At 34.0% G+C, this 20,201-nt stretch overlaps 2 protein-coding genes across 2 annotated transcripts; both read right to left on the bottom strand.

The window, feature by feature from the left end:
• Positions 1-47: 47 nt before the first annotated feature.
• On the bottom strand, positions 48-10,664 carry LOC8262723 (caffeic acid 3-O-methyltransferase). Its single transcript, XM_002526781.4, is given in 5 exon segments — positions 48-456; positions 459-558; positions 8,991-9,055; positions 9,703-10,013; positions 10,133-10,664. Coding segments are annotated over 5 exon segments (1,077 nt in total). The 5' UTR covers positions 10,549-10,664; the 3' UTR covers positions 48-271.
• Positions 10,665-11,289: 625 nt separating this feature from the next.
• Positions 11,290-19,381, bottom strand: LOC8262724. Its single transcript, XM_002526779.4, has 7 exons — positions 18,599-19,381; positions 16,881-17,672; positions 14,470-14,822; positions 13,696-13,907; positions 12,374-12,630; positions 12,099-12,277; positions 11,290-11,859 (listed from the first exon to the last, which is right to left on the bottom strand). The coding sequence occupies exons 1-7, from the start codon at positions 18,885-18,887 to the stop codon at positions 11,773-11,775; spliced, it is 2,169 nt and encodes a 722-aa protein (XP_002526825.1). The 5' UTR covers positions 18,888-19,381; the 3' UTR covers positions 11,290-11,772.
• Positions 19,382-20,201: the final 820 nt, after the last annotated feature.

Below are 20,201 nucleotides of genomic sequence, written 5' to 3' on the forward strand. Positions count from 1 at the left end.
ATTTTCCTTATTTTTCAAAACCCTAAAAGAAGGGAGGGAAAGAGAAATGTAGAATTGCATCATGAATTCTATTAGCTCCAACTACAAGCGTAAAATGATCCAAACAGTTCGAATTTAGTTCAAATCTGTAAATGTTCTGATATGCATAGAATTTTCCTTCCCCAACCAAAGATAGCAATCAAAGACTTATTTTGTTACACTTTGTAACAAAATTTAATTACATTTTATTTCATTATCTCTACCGACAATAAACCAATAAGTAAAAAATGATTTACTTGAAGGATTCCATGACAGCCCAGATACCACGAGCAACACAGGCAACACGAAAGTTAGAGAATCCAAATTTGCTGTGTCGGGAACTCAAATTCCTTGGCAGTCCTTTCTTTCCCTGCAGTCGCATCGGCATGGTATTGTCAAGCCCGGAAACATCGAGATGACTTGCTTCTCTCTGCGGCAATCTGCGTTCATTATTATAAGTTTCCCATTTCCTGGTAACATTTTGTAAATGTTCTTCAGCACTTGTATAACTATTTCATCACTCCAGTTGTGGCATGTGTCCTACAAGAATAATAATGTGTGCATTGCCATTCTTTGGTAGGTTAACTGGTAATTTTATTTCATTTTGCAAAAAAGAAAAAAACATATTATAAGGAATATATATATATATAACTACTATGCGGTTTTTTTCTTTTACAATTTTTAGTATAAAATATTTGTTTTCCAGATAAATAAAGATATATAGTTATAAATCATGATACAAAAACATCAATCATTAAAAAGTCTCGATTTATAAAAATTCGATCATCTTTACTCCGATCAGCCATTACTATCATGTTGCTCATATTAGATAATGAGTTTGAAACTTAACAACTTCTAATTTCATTATTTGATCATCAGATTTTAGTTTAATAAATCATTGATCAGATGAGATCGACTTAACAATCAAATAATAACATTATAAATTATTAAGCTTTAAACTCATATTTATGAAAAATATAATATTAACGGTTGATCATAGTGCAAGTGGCTAAATCCTTAGCGGTAAATAATATTTAACAATGAAAATTTTCTTTTTATCATAATTCATAATGACATGCCTCTTTTTTTTTGAAAAAGAAAAAATGTCAAATGGTGAGATTTATGAATTTGGTGTCTATTTTTAAAAAATTTAATTGTAAAATTTTTAAATTTTAGTCCCAATAAAAATTATTAGTTAATATTTATTGACAACTTTAATGATAAGCAAAAAATTTGAATACCAAACTCATCCTTGGACATGTTAAATAATTTTCTCTTTATTATTTTTGTCTGAAATCTTAAAAACGTAAAGCTTTGATATTAAGAATCTCTACAATCTTAGTTAAGGTAAACCCAATTGATTAATCAATATGCATGTGAGTTACATATAACTATATAATTTTATACGTGGAATATACTTGTCGGTATATATGAGACAAAATAAAAAGTCAGGGCGAAATGCATATTTAGACACATAAGCTTGGACCATTTGGTCATTTTAACACTTTAATTTTCAATATAATTTGATAGACACCTCAATTTGTATTTTTTGTGATATTTAAACACTTTTTGACAAATGACTTCTGTAATACCCGTAATTTTCCTTTAATAATAATAAAATATTAATAATAATTAATAAATGAGTTTTTATTTAAACTAATTTTTTTTTATTTGGTTTAAATTGGAATAATTTAAATGAAATTTTAATGCTAGACAAATACGGGAATTATTTTCTATATCCAATTACTTTAATTTTTAAGAAATTAATTAAGTAAATTCTTTGGGAAATAAATTATTTTTTTAGTCATTCAATTTTTCCTAAAATGAATATATGAATTAAAATTCTATATTTGAGAATTATGAGAAATTTAGTAATAATATTGTTATAAAAGAATTATTGGGGAAAATGACATTTTAATTAGCTAATAGTGTTAAATTTTAATTGAAAAATATTTAGCAAATGATTAATTAAATTAAATTGTGCTAGGATTAAATTAGAAATTTATTTTGGCATAAGGATTAAAAATATAATTTTATTAATATGGAATTTTAATGAAAATTTGTATGTTTGGTATTTTTGTAATTAAATATGTTGGCAAGGGCTTTTTCGTAATTTTATATTTAAAAGCAAGGGTAAATAAATAATTATATATTTTCAATAATTCTAGGCCATTGCCCAAATTAAGTAGTCAGGGACTTAATTGAAAAGCTAAAGAAAAGTTTAAGGGTTGGATCTAATGGCGATAAGGAAAAGAAAGAAGAAGAAAAGGAGAAGAAGATCAGGGAGAGAGAGAGAGAGGCGCCGATGAAGAAGCGGCGGAGGCGAGAAAAATGCAAAGGAGGCAGCGGCTTCCGAACGCCATTCCAGGAGTTTTCGGCGGCGTTGGCGGCCGAGTCGAGTGGCGATCGACTCCCCTCGGCCTGGGCTTCATTTTGGCGGTAGCAGCGATGCAAATGGTGGCCGGAGTGTAAATTCGCGATGGAGAGAGAAAATAAAAGGCAATTAGCGTTTTTTGGCGAGCTCCAGCAAGCTTTGGCCGATCGGAGGGCATATCCGGACTCGTGACGATTAGACTCGTTTGAAAATCGACGGCCGAGAGCGTCCGTAAATCTCTCCGGATGATCAGGGTCAGATTGGAAGATCGGAAGCGGGAATCGTCATCAGCGCGTCGTTTCGAATACATTGGTGCGTTCGGATCGTCGATCGAACTCCGGCGGCTAGAGGCGAGTCGACCGAGCGTTCAAGCATCTCGGTAATTCTCTGACGCGTTGATTTTAGAATTTATTGGCAAGATTTATGTGATTATTGATTTGAGTTGAGCCTTAAAAATATTGTTAGTTAAAATAATTGTCGAACTGTCTGCCAATAGTTGAGTTTGTGTTGTGTTGCGGAGTCGGAAAAATTAATGCAGTTTTGGTCACTGGACTCCCGTTAATTAATCGTTATACATTTAAAGTGTTTTCTGGCAGGTCCTGGACCCGTTATATAGGGGATAAATGTTTGTAATTTAAGGGAGGTTCTGTCGAATTTTCGGTAGAATTCTTTCGAGTCGAGATTTTTAGACAGTCAGTCCTAAAAAGTCTGGAGCTAGGATTAATTGTCAAATGTTTCAATGTTACTGATTAAATAATTTTCCGTAATTAGATAATCCGCCAGTTCAGCTTGCTCGGAGCAGAGCTAGGAGGTCGTCAGATCTGTAAGTTAAAGTTATATATCTGTTCACCTTTCATGCTAAAATTTTTACGTCATAGTTCTGATTAAATAATTTAATAATTTAATTATTTATTTAATCACTATTCATATATGTTTCATTTACTGCATTATGGTTTGTGTTTCGTGTTGACTCGAGATGGGACGACTATAGGACATGCTATGTGATGAGTGCACCGATATAAATCCAATACTAATAGCAAAAGGGTAAAAAAAAAGGTAAATTTAGGACTTGCCCTGGTCGAGCGTTGCTCTCTGGGCTTAGTAGAGTGTTTGTCGGAGTAAAGGCCCCTGGTCGAGCATTACTTTCTGGGAGTCGGCTTATTTGGAAACTTAAGTGACCAGACTGGATTTAAGGACCCTGATCGAGCTTCGCTCTCTAAGCGTCAGTCTTATTGGAGTAAGAGAGCCGAAAGGCTAAGAGTGTTAGTGATAATTAAATGACTGAACTGGATTTAAGGGCCTTGGTCGAGCTTCGCTCTCTGGGCGCCAGTTCTGCTGGAATGAGAGAGACAAGACTGTTAGTGATGGCGCTAGGGTTCTTCTGAGGTGCTCCGTCCCGTGGTATGAAATAAAAATTTATTTTATTTTATTTTGCTGAAGCATAGCATGACATATTTTTTATTTTAAATTAAACAAATATTTTATTGAAGTGTTTATATTCGTTTTTAGGATATATAATTTTAACTCACTCTCGAGACTGACAATCTCAATTTTATTGTTTTTAAGGTGATTGTTAGTCCTCCCGCAGTTCTCATCTAGCAATCCGACTCCTTCCTCATCGAGTTGATGTAATTGATTTTGGTATGCTTGATTTGTAAAATTTTAGATTTTTTGCAGTAGAAATCATAGACTTTTCAGTTGTAATTTTATGTAAATTCGGGTATTCCTAATTATACTGGCAGACCGAATTAAATATGTAGAATTTAATGGTTAAGATTATTTGTAAATCAGTTCTTTGGACTGAGTCCGAATTTTAAGTTGTTTGAGTTCGTAAATTGTTAGGCTTACTACGGGATTCGGTGGCCTTACGCCTACGCATTCCTATTGGCGGTCACGAGCCCAAAGGTCAGGTCGTGATAAAGTTAGTATCAGAGCTTAGGTTTAGATTTCCTACGATCTAGGTTAAGATTCTTAGTACTGCGGAGCTAGGATCAAGTCTATGTTGTTTGTTTTCATTGCTCCAGTGTCTCAGCTTTCACTATTAGAAAGTCTCATTCTTTTCTTGTGAGTGTCCTTGATGTTGTGTTGAGAATGAGGTTATAGCGATAGCAAGATTAGAAGCGCGGTAGACTCGTGCCGTTTTCTTTAAGTGATTAGTGCAGACTAGCCCGGGATGCTTCGATTGTTGTTTCGATGGTGGGCACCACAGTCAGAATTAGTGCGGAGCGTAGTTGCAGTCGTGTCATGAACTGCCTCATCATTGCATCAAGCATCGCCTTAATGAGTAGCACCAAAGTTAGTGCATGAAAAGTCGAGCAGAGGTCAGAGCATATATGGTCGAGTTTGTGGTTGTAAGAAGCTTAAGAAAGGTGGTAGGAGTATTGTTGGACGCTCGGAATCCAGAGGAACTTAAGCGAACACTATTTATTTTTCTATGTAGAACAATATTGCTCCTAATCCCGAAAAAAATCATTATGGCATTTCATTATTAGGCATGCACAATTCCATACTCACTTTTAGGGCATGCATCATACATCGTACATTGCAACCCTTGGTGATAGGGCATCATCACCCTGGTGTGCGATATTGTAGAATTTTTGTATAAAGAAAATCAGTAAAAAATTTACGATCTTATAAAAATATTTTTTTTAGAATATAATAAATTTTTATTAGTAATGGTTATAAAGCAAATAAATAAGTAAACCTTTCAAAGTAAATTGTGTTGGATTATAGAGGAGACTTTTGAATTTCAGTCGAAGAGGAATTTTGTGTCAGGATGGCATGATTTTGTATCGGTTATCACAACCAGATGGATGATATGACGTGGATGATATGATGTGGATGTTAAGGATACTCTGTCCGTGCAAAGGACACGTCATTAGAAAGGAATCTTGGCGAGTGGGTTTTTAGCGGGACCTGAGTTAGTCTATATCTTTTAGAGGAGATTCTTTTCTTGTGAGTGGCTGAAGACAGCTTTCAGGAAGCAAAGGAGTTGTGCGAACCTGAAGTGGGAGCACGTGGAATAATGCGGTTTGGTAAAGAAGGCGAGTTAGCCCTTCTTGTGCGGAACCCTTGGAATTATCAGTAGGTTGGTGAGGTGGCATGCAAGTTGGACTTGCCGCCAAAAAAAAAAATTCTAGTAGGTCAATCTGGTATTTCATAAACCCGTGTTGAAGAAGTGTATTTTTTTCAATCCTTTCCTCGTGTTAGCAATCTCGGTGTGTGGAAGTAAGTGAAGATTTTCCGAGGAGCAGTAAGTTAGGATCGCGAATTTTCAAGTTCGCCAGTCTTTGCTCAAGGTCTTATCGATGGGTTTTTGGTTGAATATTTCCATCGAGGAAAGTACCCGAAAAGCCAAGCTAGAGATTAGAGGTTCCTATTCTCTTTAGTTTCAATATTAGTGTGAACCCCTTTTTTAAAAAAAATTCGAGGACGAATTTTTTGTAAAAGGAGAAGAATGTAATACCCGGAATTTTCCTTTAATAATAATAATAATATTAATAATAATTAATAAATTTTTATTTAAATTTATTTTTTCTTATTTTTATTTGATTTAAATTGGAATGATTTATATGAAATTTTAATGCTAGACAAATAAGGGAGTTCTTTTCTATATCCAATTAGTTTAATTTTTAAAAAATTAATTAAATAAATTCTTTAAAAAATAAATTATTTTTTTAGTCATTCAATTTTTTCCAAAATGATTATATGAATTAAAATTCTATATTTGAAAGTTATAAAAGAATTAGTAAATAATATTGTTATAAAAGAATTATTGAGAAAATGGGCATTTTAATTAGCTAATGGTGTTAAATTTTAATTGAAAAATATTTAACAAATAATTAAATTAAATTGTGTTAGGATTAAATTGAAAATTCATTTTGGAATAAGGATTAAAAATATAATTTTATTAATATGGAATTTTAATGAAAATTCGTATGTTTGGTATTTTTATAATTAAATATATCGGCAAGAGCTTTTTGATAATTTTACATTTAAAAGCAAGAATAAATAAGTATTATATATCTTCACTAATTCTAATTTTGGCCCAAATTAAATAGTTAGAGGCTTAATTGAAAAGCTAAAGAAAAGTTTAAGGGTTAATCGAAAATTTTGAACACGAAATTATTATAATTAAAAAAAATTGAGAGACTAAATGGTAAAGAATAAAAGTTCAGAGACCTAATGGCGATAAGGAAAAGAAAGAAGAAGAAAAGAAGAAGGAGATCGGGGAAGGCTATACGTCCATGAGCTAGCCGAAGCGGTTGGCGGCGTGGCGGGAGCAACGGCCAAGAAAAACACGAAGGAGGCAGCGACTTCCGAACGCCATTCCGGGAGTTCCCGATGGCGTTGGCGGCAGAGTTGAGTGGCGATCGAGTCCCCTCGGCCTGGGCATCATTTTGGCGGCGGCGGCGACGCAAATGGTAGCCGGAGTTGGAAGTTCGCATTAGAAAAAAGGAAATGGGCGGCAGCTGGCGTTTTCTAGCTTTTATGGCGAGCTCCGGTGAGCTTTGGCCAATCGGAGGGCAATATCCGAACTCCCCTCAGCTCAAGGTTTCCAATGGCACCGGTTCCGTGACGATCGGACTCTGTTTAAAAATCAACGGCCAAGATGGTCTATATCAGGGGGTCGGATCGAAAGATCAGAAGCGGGAATCGCCATCAGCGCGTCGTTTCGAATCCGTTGGTGTGTTCGGATCATTGATCAGACTTCGTCAGCTAAAGGCGAGTCGACCGAGCGATTAAGCATCTCGATAATTCTTTAGTCCGTTGATTTTAGAATTTATTTGCAAAATTTATGTGATTATTAATTTGAATTGAGCCTTAGAACTACTGTTAGTTAACATAATTATCGGACTGTCTGTCAATAATCGTGTTTATGTTATGTTTCGAAGTCGGAAAAATTAATGCAGTTTTAGTGACCCGACTCCCGTTAATTAATCGTTGTACATTTGAAGTGTTTCCTGGCAGGTCCTAGACCCATTATATGGGGGTAAATGTTCGTAATTTATGGGAGGTTTTATTCAGATTTTCGGTAGAATTCTTCCGAGTCGAGATTCTTAGACAATCAGTTTTAAGAGTTTAGACCTAAGGTTAATTGATTAAATTGTTTTCCATAATTAGATAATCAGTCAGTTCGACTCTCTCTACCCGAGGCATCGGAGCAGAGCTAGGAAGTCGTCAAATCTGTGAGTTAAAATCATATATCTATTCATTTGTCATGCTAAGAGTTTTACGTGATAGTTTTGATTAAATAATTTAATATTTTAATTATTTATTTAATCACTATTCATATATGTTTCATTTACTGCATTATAGTTTGTTTCATGTTGACTCGGGATGGGATGGCTGTAGAACATGCTATTTGATGAGTGCACCGATATGAATCCGAGACTGATAGCAAAAGGATAAAAAAAGGTAAATTTAAAAATGTAAATTTAGGACTTGCCATGGTCGAGCATTGCTCTCTGGGCTTAGTAGAGTGTGTTTGACGGAGTAAAAATCTCTAGTCGAACATTGCTCTCTAGACGCCGGCCTATTTGGAAACTTAAGTGACCAAACTGGATTTAAAGACCCTAATCGAGCTTTACTTTTTGGGTGCCAATCTTATTAGAGTAAGAGAGCCGAAAGACTAAGAGTGTTAGTGATAATTAAGTAGCTGAACTGGATTTAAGGACCCTGATCGAGCTTCGCTCTTTGAGCGCCAATTCTGCTGGAGTGGGAAAGTCGAGACTGTTAGTGATGGGGCTAAGGGTTCTTCTGAGGTGCTTCGTCCCGTGGTATGAAATAAAAATTTATTTTATTTTATTTTATCTCTCTGCTCTTGCTAGCAATGACAACGCTGTTTTCGGGGAGCTGGGCAGAAAGAAAAAAAGGCTCCTAGCTGAAGCATAGCATGACATGTATTTTTTTATTTTAAATTAAGCAAATATTTTATTAAAGTGTTTATATTCGTTTTTGGAATATATAATTTTAACTCACTCTCGAGACTAACAGTCTCAATTTCACTGTTTTTCAGGTGATTGTTAGTTCTCCTGCAGATCATCTAGCAACCCGACTCCATTCTCATCGGATTGATGTAATTGATTTTGATATGCTTGACTTGTAAAATTTTAGATTCTCCGTGATAGAAATAATAGACTTTTCAGTTGTAATTTTATGTAAATGCGGGTCTAACCTAATTATACTGGCATACCAAATTAAATATGTAGAATTTAATAGTTAAGATTATTTGTGAATCGGTGCTTTGGATTGGAATGAATCTGAATTTCAATTTGTTTGAGTTAGTGAATGGTCAGGCTTACTACGGAATTCGGTGGCCTTATACCTACCTATTCCCTAGTGCCGATCACGGGCCCACAAGTTGGATCGTGACAACTTCATTCAATACGTCCACGTGTATTATGTATAAGTATTTTAAAGTTATTATAAAATAAAATTCAAATGTCAATCAGATAAAATTGAAAATTAAAATTATTTCAAGGCTATAAAAATATAATTTAAATATTTATTAAATTAAATTTAAAAATTAAAGTGTTAAAAGTGACTAAATAATTAAAATTAAAATGTCTAATTATGCATTGTGTCAAAATGTCACCTTAATCATGATTGCTTCTCCGGTTGGAATAGCTGTTAGCATATCTCCTCCAACATGCTGAATACCTGAGTGAGTCATTTTAGAAATAAATAGTAACTATAAGGATAATCTTTGATTAAGAAATTATTCAAAATAAAATACCATAGAAAGAAAATGTATCATCTAACCCACAAAATACCAAAAGTTTAATGATGGATGACTTTTATAATTGTAGCATATTAGTTATTGCATATATTTAATTTAGTTTGGTAAGTATAGATACAGAAAAAAAAGTCCATTGTTCAACCATGTTGATCAAATTAATACGAAAATCATACAGATTCATGCTATTACATATTACCTAAAATATAAAAATAGTTCAAATATAAATTTGGACATTTGAATTTCAAAATATGGTCATTTCGAGTCTTAAATTTCTCAATTTATATTTTTTATAATATTTAGATATTTTTTTATAAGTGATTTTTTTCAATATGTCTACATGTATTAGGTATTAGATGTTTTAATTTTATCAAAAAATAAAGTTAGAGATGTGAAATTAAATAGAAGTTTAAAAGTGATAAATGTATAAATTCTATCTATAACTATATCGTTATTCTTTTTTGTTTTATATGTTCTATTAAAAGTTAGAATGCATTATTGCTCTTTATTAAATTTTGAAAGAAAAAAAAGGTAAAAAATAAATGTATTGTAAAAGGAAATAATTAATTACCAAGGATAGGAGGTGCACTTTCTATAACATGAGGCAGATCAAAGTTGATGCCTTTGATGGAAGGGTACTTGGAGATGATCATATGAAGGACTTTACCAGTGCCACCACCAACATCAACCAGTGATGTAATTCCCTCAAATCCTTTATATGTCTCTAAAATTGCATTCATGATAACAGTAGAGAGACCAGCCATTGCCTCATTGAAAATCCTGTTGAATTCTGAATCCTTTTTCATGTATTCAAATATAGATATTCCATGCACCTTCTTGAACATATTCCCACCTTCAAGAATTGCTTCCTTCATGTGTAACCTGTAAACACACATCCAAGGCAACAACAAGGATGTCAAAAGAACTAACCCTTTTCTTTTTTCATTTTTTCACTTTTTCTATATAAATTTTATCTTTTAGTTGTTGATAATGATCCATACCAAACCTGAACAGTAGCTGGGTGAGTAGAAAGGGCGGATAAGGGAGCCAGAGAGCCTTGTTCTTCTTTGCTGCCAAGGAAGAATTTGCAGGCAGGTGTTAGCCCATAAAGTCTTTCAACTCGACCATCATGGAGGGTTCTTAAAGAGGAAGACAGGAGAGAGTGGCTAGCGAAGAGACGCAGCATCCGGTCGATCATGGAAGGAGCATCAGGATTTTTTGTAGGAAGATGAGAAGCAATTTCGGAGGCTGAAACATGAGCTCCTCCAGGGCCTGATTTGGCAATGATACCAAAGAGGTCAAGCTCAATGGCTGCACTGAAGACCATAGGGAAGACATGAGAGCTGGAGAATAGCATCGCATTGAGGCATGCTTCTTCTTCTTCTTCTTCTTGATACCTTCTCATGATTGAGTCCATTATCTTGTTTTCTCTGCTTTACTTTTTTTCTTTCTTCTGTATATGTTCAGTTCAGTACGTAATTTGTACTGCTATGTTGACACAGTAGCATAGCAGTGTGAGCTACAGCTTTGCATTAGCTGGGCACAGTTTTAGGACAGCTAATGAACAACTGTCCTAAAAACTGTGCCAGCTAATGCAAAGCTGTAAACTTTTTTAGCAATTAAGCTAATAAGATGGAAATGGGCTGCTGTTTATGTAAATGCATAAAAAAGATGTATAAATAATAAAAATCTCAGAACGGCATTTGTAGTTTATCCTTTTTACGTCTATTTTGGTACTGCAAGAGGCTCTCACTTGCTGTACCAAAGGAATAAATTCCTGAACCGTTAGATGTTCAATGAATAAAAACATAGTCTTCATATGTTGTTCATTATAGGTCCTTTTGCCTGGACTTCATTATACAGTCGAATCGATTCTTCGCTTCAAAACCGGTTTAGTCAGAGTGAGTTTATCATTGAATCTGAAAGAGCGACTTTCTAACTTCAATTTTTATTTTAAATAGTTTTTTGAATTTTGAAAATTGTTTTTTCAAAAAGCAAATGACCTAATAAGCATATTTAAAAAAAAAAAGCAGTTTACAAATAAATTGAAGAAATTAATATATTAAATTAAAAAACTCTTACACCGGCTTTTTAAACACGCTGCAAACCAACGGCACTATCAGTACATGTTCAAAACAGAGACAGTCAGGACTTCAACTTGCCAGGAATATAAGTCGTCCCTTGTTTACCCATCAAAATTTTTGTTACAAACAACCAAATCTGACATTTAATGAAAAAAATTATAATAATAGAATCCACAATATGGGAGGGTACAAAAGGCATTTGGGTGCATGGCTGGCTAGCCTCAAAATGGAACAAAGAATAGTGAATTGAATTGGTACAATGAAGAAGCTTTAAGTAGATCGCTAGTTACTTTTCCACACAGCTGTATTTAATTGGAGTTGGAGGGATCCAGCAATATTGCCTCACCCCAATGAAAGAACTGCCAAGTAACTCCTGTATCCCCTGTATTTCCTTCAGGTTCAGATTGTATAATCCGGAGTACCTTGTCAACAACCATAATTTCGGTAACATATCTTGGTTGCATTGCAGGATCTATACCATCATCAGGCACTATATCTGGGAGTGGCTATGAATGATGTACAGGAATAGGCTTCCCATGAAACACAATCGGCGCATTTCATTCTGCTGCTTGTTGACGGAGACTATTTCGCTTCTCCTCTGACCTGTGCCGAAACAGCTTTGCAACTGCTCTCCTCTCACAATCCTACAGCATACAGAATAGAAGTAGAATTAAACTTAATGTTCTACATATACACAAAGGGGTTGATCCAGTTGGCAAGGAAGGTGCATCCATTCCTTGTCATCCAGGATTCCACACCAGGAAAAGCACCCTTAAGATCACCTGGGGAAGGGATATAGTCTCTGGCAGAGCCTGAGGATCCCCCTGACAATTATAGCAAAAAAATAAAAAGTGACGATCTTCAGTTTAACAAAATTCTTCACCTTGAACATATGAAGATGAAATGGTTTGTCAGGATTCATTCTTCTTAGTTTCTGATATGTATACGCAAAACTCAGTTGGTCACGAGGAGTAAAGCGTTCAACCTCATTGAACCAAAGACAGGAAAACAGGTTTGACATTGGAGTATGCGCTCTCACAATTAGAGACCCTTCAGGTACATCTATAGATGATACAGAATATTTTTTGTTAAAAGAAAGGTGTAGAAGTTAAATATTTGTTATAAAATTGTACCATAAAAACAGGGGGGAGATCTTACTGCTGGGAAGAAGCTTGTTTGGATCAGAAGCATTAAACTTTTTCAGTCCATCAGCCTGGTAGAAAGTAAATTGCTGATCTATAATAGTATGATTATACTTATTCAGTCTCTTGTTTTGTGCAACCTCTTCCCATACACAATGGCGATCGTAGTGATTAGAAATAGCATACTCGTAACCTTTGCGCCAAAGAAAATATTCAAGAACGAGTAGAGGGTCAATTTGTAGACGTAATTTGCTATCCAACCAGATTGAATACCTGAGAACACATTTATAGGTGAAAAATAATATACAAGTCATAGTGTATGTTTGCTAGGAATTTCCACTGATCCAGAAACTTAATAATCTCAATGAGCATTGATGCCACAAACCACTTACTTTGACTATTTCTCATAAAAAAAGTGCTTTCATAGTCTATTAACTCTAAAATCCACATTTAAAAAAAAAAAAAAAAACTCTACATCCACAGACAGAAACATAAAAGTGCCAGCAAGGGATTGTGACAGCTGCATGAGCATTTTAACAGTGTACCCATTCTGAACTTTTAAATCCAAAATCCACAAATATCCTGGATAGATGTATAGATCATACAGTCATCCCATATGCATAATATATACAGATTTTATGTCCAAGGGTATACATGAAGTATCCAGAACTGGGAAAAAAGGGGTAATTAGACGTCTGTGGGCCCTACAAATAAAGGATGTAGATCACTCCAATTCACTTAAGGATGTCAAGACATGCATCTGACATGAGCACATTCAATTTTTCTTATACCAAGGACAATGACTTTTCCATTACCCACATCGAGTTTGATATCTGAGCTGTATACAAGTATACTTTAGTGAGAGTAAAAAGAAGTTCATTATTTTAAGCAGAGAAACTAGGGGGTCTAATACAACGTAAAGAGTTTTAGTTATTTATTTTATTTTAACTCTTCATATGTCAATGTTGAGGATTAATGTCCACCGAAAGGTATAACTTTCACTTAGTGGACCAGATTGATAGAAAGAGAGAGGATACTGGTGCAACTATTCACTAAAACTCTAAATAGATCTCTATTGAGTCAAAATCCCCCTCAAAGAAAAGGCTGCAAATTCCACTCAGTTTGTGAGTGGCTGTCCTACCAAAATTCTCTCAAATTGTTCCTCAATCTCTTAGTTCTTGGAAGTTCTTTTTATTTTCTCCTTCTCTTATAGTCATCCAATAAGCAACTAAAAGTAAAACAAGCCATAGAAAGATATAATGCCAACAGTGAGCTACCTATCACAGGGTAAATTCAAATGAACAAGACAAAAACTTCAATGTAAACTTTGTTTCATACCTCGCAGAAGGAAAAAGCCGATGTGGCAACATTTTTGGTATTTTCCCTACTCTCCGCATGTCAGTATATGGTAGATTCTTCACTACCACAACCTTCCAAAAACCAATAAAACCTGCTATATCAGGCATATGGCCTTCTGAAGAGAGTGTTTGCAGAGTAATTTTATCCACGAATATGACAAAGCAGACATTTTTCCTTGATAGACGAGTGACCTAAAGAAGGCAAAATATTTAACAATTAAACTGGGGTCACATATAAAAATCAAAGATCACCATAAATCATAAAAATCAAAGATCACCATAGATCATTCTTCCAAATTACACAAAAGTATTTCAGGATCAATGGACAGTATTAAGAACATAAGCAGAAAAGAAGAGAAAAAGAACAGACAACATAAATAGACCAGTCTAAACACATTATGTGACATAAGAACAAGCTTAGGCGTCCAAGTTTCTAAAATGATACTACCAAGTGATGCCAAGTGCTGGTTTCAAAATTATATAGAGGGGGAACATTGTTTTCACAAAAATCCAGGTTGCACCAAATTTTTTTTCCTTCTCTAAATTCTACAGAAGGGGAAGTGCATGCTTTTCCAGTTTCTTATAATATACACGCAAATATTAGGGTTTAATAGTTGAATAGAGACCAATCTTCTCTTTTATTAAATGCCTCGTATCAAACACAAGAAATAATAAGCCAATAACTGATATCCAACATAGAAAATGGATCAAAACATCTCTGTATGCTAGATTTCCAATGCAGAGGTCTGCATACCATTTTAGTCGGAGGTGACCTCAAGCGATCTGAATTGCCAAAGATGCAAGAGATTACAGCAATGTGGCATCTACTGATATAACTTGCATCATCTTCTGACAAATCAAATCCTGTACTTGGGGAACCTTCAGGACCTTTGACAAAGCCACAGTTTATTTTTTGATCATGTACCAAAAATGATTCTTCCCACTCTTGAAGGCTCTGATGCCCAGCAAATTTAGGCTCCCATTGTAAATCACCATTGGGTTTCTCCTCCTTTTCACTGTATTGCAAGGAAAACCTTGCAAATTTTCGACTTTCAAATGGCTCCACAAGCTGTGTGGTAGAATTTAGAAACTTCATCTCACAAGATCCTGTCAAACATGGTACATCAAACTGGTGAAAGAAAGCTCTCAAGGAAATTTCTCAGACAATAAGTGATGGACCAGAAAGGTTCCTAGGTTTATTAAAAAAATCCATATGCAGTATGATAAGAAAAGAAGCAGAAACATGCCCTGATGCATTGACAGAGAATTCTAAAGTCAATGTCAAACTATATAGCCAGAGACAAAAAAGTGAGTGTAGTGTATAATATTTGGAAAGGGAGGGTGGAAAAGAAAAGGTTCTCCCTGAAAAACCAGATGTTTAGAACATGTTTACTTGTAGAAAATTTTTTCTATTTTCATTTTCTAATTTTAAGGAAAATAAAAGCTTTTTATTTCCATAGAAAATTTGTACAATTTATAAAACGTGTTTATTTGCTATTATATAGAAAACCTTTTATTTTCTATTTGGGTAATATTTTTAGTTTTAAAGGGTAAATTTGGAATAAATGAAGTGAAAACTCCTTATTTTCATGTAAAAGCAAATGACTTCTTATATAAAGAAAAATATAGAAAACATGTTAAAGCTCGTTTTCTATAGTTTAATCATAATTTCAAAAACATGAAAAAATGTTTTCTATTTTCATTTTAAAAAAATAGCACAAGTAAACGCAAAATTTTGTTTTCTATTTCAGTTGAAATTTTTTCTAGAAAACTGACGTAGTTTTCTATAAGTAGATCACACCCTTATAGTGCTCAAATGATCAATCAAGATCTAGAGATTTAAACAACCTCCTTAACCATTTACTTTGAGTCTTTCAAAAGCTGTCCAAATTACATTGTTTTATTCAGACAGTTCAATCAATGCCAAGCTTGGTCAGGATATGAGCTCATGAAACTGCATCATTTCAAGTAAAGCAATGAGTATATGCTCAGGTTTAGACATAAATATAGCGGGCCTATATCTCATAATACTGGCAAAAGGGTTTCATTTTATTAGACCAACATAAGCCACAGCAATGAGGGCATCTAGAAAAGGAGGCTCAGCACATATATACTGCACAAAGAAAAGTGGCTAGGGGAAGGCAATAGGTAGTTGGCTAGGTCTTCTTGGCTGCTTTCCGGTGTTGCATAAGAACCCTGCCTTTCAAATTAGGTTAATCTTTATTCTTTAAGAACTCCATCATGCAGAAGCTGACACATGCAAGGCCACTGAAAGAAGAATCTGATTATAAGAATAAATGAAGTGTTTAGGTTGGCTACATGAGTAAAGCAGCTGTCCTATTCACAAACTAAGGAACTTTAAATTTTTTGTGCATTAATTTAGTTCCATGTCAAGGCATGTTTCCAATCCACCAAAAACATAATTATGACACAATATGCAATATTGGAACTTAACATGCTCACACCCCAAGCCCCCTACAGACACCCTGAAAACCTCCCTTTTTCACCCCTAGTGAGCTTAGGCATGCAAATCACCTCCCAACAACGAAATAAGCCCAAAAGGGGGAAAAGTAGGTTACACTAGGTAAACAAGCCAAAAGAAAGACTAAAACACAAAGAGAGGTTCTTTTGCTCTACTTTCCTTTTTCTTTATGAAAACAAAAACAAAAACTATTAAGCGGAGATGTAGGAAATTGTATCTCGGAGGATAAGGCATCCACCCCTTTTGATCTCCATTATTATGTCAGTACTAAGCTCAGTAAGAGCCACCTTATTTCAAGGCTATAACTGTACTAGGGAATACCCAATTGGATACTCAGCACTTCGGCTCATCTGCTGCATATTCCAAATCCATCCATTATGTATCGAACATGGCATGCAGGAAGCTACTTTTAAGTAAACTATGGACTGAGAAACATATATTAACTCTAAGCAATGTACAACATAATAAAAATGCCCATATCCCCTAAAACTTGAAAACTTCTTTTTGGATCTAGAAGCACAAGCTATAATTTATCTAAAAAATAGCTTCCACTGTAAAAGAAAAAAAGGTATTAAATGTGCACATGCACAGTAACACCAAAGGACGAGTAGGAAGAAGAGAGGAGAGAAAGATCAAGAAGGAAAAAGAAAAAAAGAGAGAAAGATAAAGGAAAATCAGCAAACCTTTCCGGTGCCTGGATTTCTTTTTTGAATATGACCTAGATTTAGTAGTGGATTGACCACTACTTGAACGTCCAACTTGAGAATTATTATCAACATTGTCCAAAGTTCTGATGTTCAAAGACTTATCTGATATGTTCTCAGAGACTTCATGATTGTCCTTAGCAACATTTTGATCCTTAGTATCAGCATCATTGAAATTAGAGAACTCTCTACCATCTTCGTCACTGGAAATTCTGACAGAAGCTTGGTGCCCATTGTCATGGTCAGAATCACCATAATCCTCCACATGAGGATCATGAGAGTCTATACCATCATCATACTCATTATCAGTATCAACTCCCTCATTCTGCTCCTCATCATCAAGTGCCCGAGGTTTAATCTCATTTTTATTTCTTGATTGGCCAGCGTTCTTTAGGGAAGCCTCATACTCTGCTTCATACATTTTCAATTCTTTGCGCCCATCTTCATTATACAGCCCAGTTCCTCTTTGATCTAAACCCTTAGAAGGATCATTTTGCGAAGTCTTCTCCTTTCCATTCTTCATCTTCACAAGATTATGTCCCTTTTCAGTAGATTCATCTTCAGCTTCCTTGCTATCATGGTCCACATCATCCTCGTTATAATCTCCATCTCTTCTTCTATCATCCTTATCCCAATACCTTGAATCCCGTCCATGTGCTGAACCTTGGCCAAACTCAAGGACTTTAACAGTGTCTGTCCGTGTAACATTTGTAAGAAAATCAAGATCATTCTTCACCTCATCATCGCCATCACCATGATGATCATTTATTTCTGCACCATTTCAGACATCATGAATACATGAGTAAGACAGAGAGGGAGAGGCTTTAGAAAACTATTTCAGTTAATCAGGATTAGCTTTCCAATCAAGCTTCATTTTGCATAGAACTGCAGTAAAGAAAGGATTACACATTTTTCATTGGCAAACCAAAAATCAAGTTCAAATACTTCTCACTTATCTCTTCTAATATCCCTTTCCCCTTGTTAGAATTGAATTCTGCAAAGTCTACTCTCATGTTTGGAAAACCATATAGTCACTAGAATTCAATTCCTTATAATTTCAAAAAGAAAAAGGGATTTTGAAAGAAATAAAAGATCAGGCCAAAGTTACATGATTTTGCAGGAATTCAACTCAAATAAATTCTTGCATATGGTTTGTTACAAATAAATAATTTCATGTTCTAATCAAAGATTTCAATTGAACATAAACTCAAAAAGATTAGAGTAAAAACCATACAAAAATCAAATCTGAAGAAGAAAAAATAAAATAAATAAATAAACATATAAAATAGAATAAGCTCTTCTCCAGATGAAGAAACCTAAGCAAATTAAAAGGCAGGTTAATTAATTCAAACAAATTGAGCCACGTTTCAAAATAAAGACAGCTAAAAAAGAGAATTATGATTTATATCTTAAATGAATGCTAAATTAAGCTTTTAGCAACTATTTTAGGTAATCAAGATTAGTTCGTCAATTAAGCTTCATTGTAAAAATCTTATATCTCTATCAGACTTTAATTACATGCCTAATTAAACATCAAAATCTCAAAACTACATTAACTCTATCTTTTCTATAAAATAGATAAATGAAGTAATCTAAAATGCAGGTTAACTAAATCAAATTTCAGCTCCATACACTTCAAACTTTACATAATTTTCCCAGACTTTCTCAGCAGCCAAACAAACAAAAGTAACTCTAACCTTTATTATCAGCGGAGATGTAATAATAAGCTAAGACAGTAACAACAAGGACAAGACTAAGAACAACAATAAGCGCGCCGATCGAGAAGCTAGAAGAGCAATGAGACTTATCGGATCTCGCTGATCGGCGACCTCGTATTGGCTTATATTGCGATTGAGAAGAAGAAGCAGCAGCAGCAGCAGGATAAGAAGAAGAAGCAGAGGGAGAAGCACGAATCCCTATAGACACGTGGTCCGACGACGTCGCTCCGTTGATGTAGTGGTGTCCTGATTGCCTGTACTGCGCCATTTCCCGTATTTAATCTACTTTACGCATCGTTACAATAACAAAATTCAACAATGCCCAAAAAATTAGATATAAAAAAAAAATGTAAAGAATTTGTGTTTGTACGTGTATCTCTGTGTGTGTATATGGATATAGAGAGAGTGAGTTTAGGTGTGTGGTCTGCGAGAAGAAAAGGAGAGGGAGATTTACGATTTTGTTGGGTGTATTTTTTGAGTGGGTGAGAGATAAGGAATATGGGTTTTTTGATTTTATTGTTTATGTTTGTTCAATTTCATTTGTTTATTTATTTTTATAATTCAGGAGCGATGAGAGAGGAAAGAGAACGGTCGGCGACGGAGTGACGGTGGTGGGGATGGTGGCGGGGGTTCATTTAATGTTTGAGCGGGTGGAGCGGTGAGATGTAAAATTACGGGAACAGCCTGGAGTCGGGTTTTTCCGTGAGGACTGGAGATAGTTCTCTTTTTAGTGGGTGGATCATATTTAGGTTGTGTGGGGGGGTAATATTAAGGAGGATTTCAATTCAATAATTGTATTTTAATAATATAATAAAACATTATTTAATAAATAATTTTTTGATTTTAATAGACTATTTTGAAATTTTATAAAGAATTCAAATTTTTTGTTTTCAACTAATCTGACTATTTTTAACCATTATCTTATTATAGGCTTTTTAATGCACAAAATAATTTAAAAATATTATATTAGGATTCAATATAGTAATTTATAATTTTAAAGTTAAATAAATAGAATTAACTATATATCTTTATTTTAGTAATAAAATATATTATATAAATTTAATTATTAAACTAATAATTAAAAATACAGAGTAAGATATATTCTTAAATAAATTAAAATGGAGAACAATCCATCAAAATTAGATAAAAAATATTTATTGAACATAAATTAAGAATACATTTTATATATAATACATGAATCAAGAATGTATTTTATAATAATGTTAATTTCTATTCTCTTTGAATATTTTTATGGATATTTTAAATATCTATTATTTCTATCAATTTTATTGAATTTATTAATTTATTTATAATTTATAGTTATTAAGATTTAAATAAAAATTAATTGTTATTAGAATTGAATAAAATTTTATAATTTTAAAAGGAATTTATATTTTTTTGAATAATAAATTTTCTTAACTATTAATCATTTTCAATTTGATTGACAGCAGAAAAAGAATAAAGTTATTTTTTTGGGCAGAGGGGATATTCCTTTTCTTCTTTTTGAGCTGAGCAGAGGGGATATTAACTAAAAAGTAACATCGATGATTTATCTTTGATAATAATATTAAATGATAATTGT

This window comes from Ricinus communis, chromosome 2, assembly GCF_019578655.1.
Source record: "Ricinus communis isolate WT05 ecotype wild-type chromosome 2, ASM1957865v1, whole genome shotgun sequence".
Lineage (NCBI taxonomy): Eukaryota > Viridiplantae > Streptophyta > Magnoliopsida > Malpighiales > Euphorbiaceae > Ricinus > Ricinus communis.